At 42.2% G+C, this 6,000-nt stretch overlaps 1 protein-coding gene across 1 annotated transcript in view; it reads right to left on the bottom strand.

Annotated features, from left to right (window-relative positions):
* Positions 1-641: 641 nt before the first annotated feature.
* Positions 642-6,000, bottom strand: part of Pgm1 (phosphoglucomutase 1) — a 60,397-nt gene continuing 55,038 nt past the window's right edge. Inside the window, exons 10-11 of the mRNA XM_005337716.5 lie at positions 4,911-5,045; positions 642-1,302 (exon numbers count right to left, since the gene is read on the bottom strand). Of these exons, the coding sequence (XP_005337773.1) occupies positions 1,213-1,302; positions 4,911-5,045 (225 nt within the window). The 3' untranslated portion in view covers positions 642-1,212. The remainder of the gene's footprint in view (positions 1,303-4,910; positions 5,046-6,000) is intronic.

Below are 6,000 nucleotides of genomic sequence, written 5' to 3'. Positions count from 1 at the left end.
TTCTCACAGGTCACCTAATGTTCCCAACAGCCTCATACAGTTAGAACTATTTTCATCCCCATTTTAAAAATGAGGGTTAATGACACCCCAAGATCACTCAAGTTCTCAGGTGGGATTCAAACTCCAGTCTGTTGGCTTCCAATTCTATGTTCTTAACTACTACATTATATTTTGAGTTGAATATGAATGTTCTAAGGTGAACAAGATGCCACTGACCATAATCCAATTTCCCGTCAAGTGACCACAATCCTACTCTTGAATTCTGGGAGTTCTCCCTCTGTCTCTTAAACAGGTAGGTGGCGTCTGAGCATCAAAGGCATATTATTGCTTTGCTATGTGAGATCTCCTAAAAAATCATCTTCTTTCCCTTGTTCCCAGTTAACCACGCCAAGCTGACTTTGTCAACCTTGGGAGGATCCAGAACCCAGTTGACCCTGCTCAGATTTAAAATTATAGCTCCTGAGTCGAAGGTTTTCAACCTAGCAAAAAGAACATTTTATTTTCTGGCTAGGACATCAAAACAAATTATAATATCCTCCTACTTCAAAACAAAACAAAAAAAAAAAAATCTGTCATCTTACAGAAATCAAAAACGTACTTTGTTAAGGAAAAAAAAAAAAAAGACAAAAGACAACATGCAATAGTAGCTTATTCTGCTTTAATATCCCAAAATATCTGTGCAAATGGGACTATGCTGCAAAACAAGTCAGAAATCTACAGACAAGTACGTCTCACTCGGAGGGAAACTGATTGGAGAGAAGGCACCAGAAATTGCGTTTTGTTAGATTACATGTAAACAGTAAACTGGGGGAAGGATTCACTAAGGAGAATGGAACTTCCACTATCATTTCATGGGCATATCCTAAGGCTGAAAGCTGGCCTTGATCACTGACACTCAGCCTCCACCTTGTACCGTCATGTAAACAGTACCTGATGCTAAGGATACAAATACCCACACAGCAGCAGTTGCAGAGGGGCGTGAAAAGGGACTGACATAAGCCTGTGGGTCCTCTTCCCTCTCCCACATGGCTCCCGAGGGCATCTCAATTGGCAGTGCCTTGCAAAGCACCGTTTATCAACAACCATGAAGTGGAGAAATCAAATCCTAAAAAGCCTGGTGGGTACACTTTGCTTCATTCAGTCCATACTCTTCAATCAGATGACGTGAATAGGTCCTGGGGTGGAGGGACGTACCGCATCTGGTGGGTCTTCTTAGGTGATGACGGTGGGTGCAGTGCGTCCTGTTCTCTCCTGGAGCTGGGACACTTTTAGAGCAATAGAAATAAGGGGGGCCAACATGACCTGTGGGAGGCACAAAGAGAAAAGCAGTTCCCATCACTTCAACACAGATCCAGAACTCCAGCCCTTGGCTTTGCCCCTGAACTCTACAGGTCTGCCTGACTACCACCAGTCTTCCAGGCTCCTCAAGCTCTGTGAGTTTAAAAACAAATGCATGTTCTCTTCCCTCAAACTTAGCTCCAGCATAAAGCAACTAAGTCGTTCCTGACACCTTCTCCTCCACATTACCCATGTCTAATCTTCTAGCAAGCAGAAGTGATTTTCACCTTTCAAATACCTCTTGATGGCACCCATTTCTCTCCATTTACTGCCAACTCTTGCTAAAACAATGTTCTTTCTCTTAACTGAAACAATGGTGCCTCCACATGTACTTTTGTATCCTTTGCTTTATTTCTCACACTGCACCCAAAGATCTTTCAAAATGCAACTTCCCCTCACTGAAAGGGGAAAAATTCTGCTGCTTAAATAAATATTGTTGATATTTAAAAAATGAGAACTACTTATTGAGTTGAACTACCATTTTTACAGACAAGGAAAAGGATCCACAAAGGCGAAGTGATTTGGCCAAATGGTGGGAGTACATTTACTACTGTTTTCTCATCTAAATCTCCACCAACTCCAGATGAGAGGAAATAACATCTCCACCTGCTGGGACCCTACTTGGGGCTTGGACAGTTCCAACATAGTGCTGAGGTTGTGGCACAACAGCTGCAGAGTGAGGGCAGGCATCTATCTCCCCAGCAGGATCTCCCTAGCCATCCCACCTCCTGTAGACTTTGGTTCAAAAGAAACCTGACTTTCATTCATTCTTTCTGTCGGCCAAAAACCAGGCTTTTATCTTGATGATACAAAGAGAAATAAACACAGCTTCCTTTCTCCTTTCCTCTTGCTCTATTATCCTAAGTGTGAATGATGCAGACTTGGGTTAAGTTTTAGGGACACCGGCCACACAACAGGGATTTGGCAGACATGGAAGTTGAGGCCTGGCTACTGGAGAACATGTAGAAGTTCTCCCCTTTCGTAATAAAAGCTACTGTAAACATTTAAATGAAGTCTCTCATCAAATCCATAGACACAGAAAGGATAGTGATGGCTGCCAGGGACTGAGGAGAGGGGAAGTGGGAAGTTACTGAACAAGGGGATCAAGTTTCAGTTTTGCAAAACGAAAATGTTTTGAAGATCTGCTGCACAATAAGACAATACATATAACATTACTAGACTGTGTACTTAAAAATGGTTAAGATGGCAAATTTTATGTTATGTTTTCTTAGCAATTTTTAAAAACACTTTAAGCTCAAAAATATAAAAAGAACAATTGGAATAGCTCAAAAAGGAGTCCTAGGTTTCTGCTAGAGTTTATGCATTTTGCACTCATGATCTCCCTCAATCCCTATGACTCTACAAAGTTATTATCCTACTATTTTTGTAGACAAGAAAACCAAGACTCACAAAAATGGAATGACTCATCTAGGGACATACAGCCACTAAGGGGCAGGACTAGAATTTAAAAACAAGACCTAACTCCAAAACCTATGCTCGAACCAGCACGCCAGGAGCTTCCAAATGAGTTTTGCAAAATTTGAAATCGGTTAAAGAAGAAAAAGGCTCTGTGGAAAAATAACTGTGAAAAATACTATTTATTTTATTCAAAATTTTTTATAAAAACAAAAAATGTATAAAACATGCTATTTTTATACATATATCATAGTGAACTTATTACTAGAGTCAAGCTAATTAATAAATCACTCCTTTGCATAGTTTCCTTCTCTGATGTGGTGGTGGGAGTGAGGCACTAAGGTCTTCTTTCTTAGTAAATTTCTTTTTCTTTCTTTTATTGGCATAGTTCTGAGGATTGAACATGGGGTCTTGTTCGTGAGAGGCAAATGCTGTACCATTGAGCTACATCCTCAGTCTTTTTAAAATTTTGTTTTTTGAGACAGGGTCTAAGTTGCCCAAGCTGCCCCAGAACATGTGATCCTCCTGTCTCAGTCTCCCAAGTCACTGGGAATATAGGCATGCACCACTGCGCCAGGTACTCTTAGTAAATTTCATAGCACTACATTGCTGTACCATGTTATACATTAGATCTAGGGAACTACTACATCCATCATAACTGAAATTCTTTATTTTTTAACCAACATCTCACCCATTTTCTCCAGCCCCTGGTAATTACCTCTTATTTTGTTTCTATGAGTTCAACTTTTTATTTTTTAAGATTCCATACATACATGAGATGATATAGAATTTTTCTTTCTGTGCCTGGCTTATTTCACTTAGCATGTTTTCCACATTCACTCATGTTGACACAAATGGCAGGACTTCCTTATCTTTTCAGAGGTCTCTATATATCTAGATATGTACTCGTCTTTATCCACTCAACACTTGATGGACACTTAGGTTGGTCCCATATCTTGGCTACTGTGAATAGTGCTGCAATACATGGGCATGCAGATATCTCTTCAGGGCAAGGACTTCAGTTCCTTTGGATATACACCCAGAAGAGGGATTGCTGGACCATACAATAGTTCTATTTTAAACTTATTTCGAAATCTCCATACTGTTTCCCAAAATGGATATACCAATATATTCCCATCAACACTGTATTAGTGTGTTCCCTTTTCTCCACATCCTAACTAATACCTATCTTTTGGCTTTCTGACAACAGCCATCCTGACAGGTCAGGGGTTATATCTCATTGTGGTGTTGATTTTCACTTCCCTTATGATTAGTGATATTCAGCACCATTCATATACCTGTTGGCCATTTGTATGTCTTCTTAGAAAAAAAATAGGTAATAGGCAATAGAAAAATGAATACTCAGCAAATGCCATTTAAATGGTGTGAATCACCATCTAAGGCTGACACCACACTTCCTAAACATTTTGTCGCTATGAATTCTGGTTGGGGAGCATTTATCAAGAGGTGTGCTGTGAGGAACACACTTAGGGAAACCCTCCCTCCTCTGTATGTCACTCTCCCCATGGGTCCTCCATTTTGGTGGCTATTCTGTCTCAACCTTGGTTCCCATGGTCCCTTCTCACTCTGACATACTCCTGGAGACATTGAGGATATGGCCAGGAACCCAACCCACTAGGCTGCAAGGCAGAGTTTTCCATAAAGACAAAACAACTTCTGCCTGTTCCCCATCAAATCTAGAACCATGTATGTTCTGCCAGAGTGGGTGATCCACCAAGGAAAGTGACATATGATCAGTGATAGCAAAACATCATATGAGGTGCTGATACAAAGATTGGTTATCCTGCATCTGCCACTTATTAGGTATGCAAACCTATTAACTGGTGTTTTACCTTTCTGGGCCTCAGTTTCGTTATCTGTGGTAGGGACAATAATAGAGTCTATCTCATTTGAGAATTGAATGAGTATATTTATATCATGGCTTACAGCCAAGTTTGGCAAATAGCAAATGCTCAGATAATTGCTTATCATTATTATTATGCTTGCTATTATCTATTATTACTGTGATAAAAGACATGGAGGAAGTTATGCACAGCCAGGGCCCTGGTGTACCATTGAGAAGTGGGGGCACAGGCTCAGTGTGGGACCACTATCATTCCCTTCAACAGAAAGAGCCAATCAGGCTTAGGCATTACCTGGGGGTCCTGATTGATTTTGGCGACATCTTTCTCATAGCTGTCAATGTACAGTCGAATGGTGGCCCCTGCACTCCCAGTGCCACTTAGTCGGAAGATGATGCGAGAACCATCTGCAAAAATGAGCCGCAAGCCCTGGAGAAGATAAGCAGAGACTGTTTGCCCACATGCTGGAAGGGAAGCTAAGGACTGACAAACTATGAGGGGTCCATTTGAAGACCTAATCACTCCTTCTTGATCAATCAGAGGATTGGGTCCTTGATACATGGCAGCCATTGAGCCTCATGGGTCTGCCTTCTCACAGCATCCAGGTGATGGGGCTTAGCTAATGTGGAAGAAGTGTTTCCAGGGTAGGGGGAAGACCTGAGCTTGGTGATGCTGGGGGACATGAGGGCTTCCCTGTGATTTATGAACCAGCCATTACAGTTTGAAGCTTAATAAATAAGTCAAGCTGCAAGATGTAGAAATTGGACCCTCAGCTCAGAAGGGACACATGGACAGAATGCGCTGAAGCCAGAGCAGAAGAGTTCCAGGCAGACATGGGGTAGGACTCTTTACAAAACACTTATAGAGAGCTTCAGAAAGGGAACAGGAGGCCACGTGTCCCAGAGTGCAGACAGCAGCTGTTCCCGACATATCACGCAGGATCCAGCAGTCAGTCTCCTGCTGACACCTGATGGCTCCAAGTGGCTCCATGTGGGTGCACCCTTGCTTGGCTCCTCTCTCCTTCCCTCCCTGGCAGTACCTGGTCCTCAACAACCTCACTTCAGGGAAAGGTCAGGGACTCTCAGGTAGATATTCCCCAGCCTGAGGGAAGAAGACTGGGCCAGATCATTGTCTGAGGATCCTTCAGTCTCCGTGAGTCTCTCATTCTTCCACAAAAAGATGGACTTTGCATAATGCAGATGACTCACTGGAAGGAAACTCGCTATTCCTCACTCACTGCTCATCAATCAATCCCCATGTGGTTTTAACCATGCCCTTCTTTAGCATTCGTCAGTGAGGCCAGCCGATGGAACACACAGTACTGTCTCCAATCAGTCAGTGAGGAGGTGATAGTTCATTCCCATTTACCAAGTCTTGCTTTCTA

Source organism: Ictidomys tridecemlineatus, chromosome 11 (assembly GCF_052094955.1).
Source record: "Ictidomys tridecemlineatus isolate mIctTri1 chromosome 11, mIctTri1.hap1, whole genome shotgun sequence".
Classification (NCBI taxonomy): domain Eukaryota; kingdom Metazoa; phylum Chordata; class Mammalia; order Rodentia; family Sciuridae; genus Ictidomys; species Ictidomys tridecemlineatus.
The sequence above is the reverse complement of the archived record's forward strand: the minus strand, read 5'-3'. Positions and strand labels throughout refer to the sequence as shown.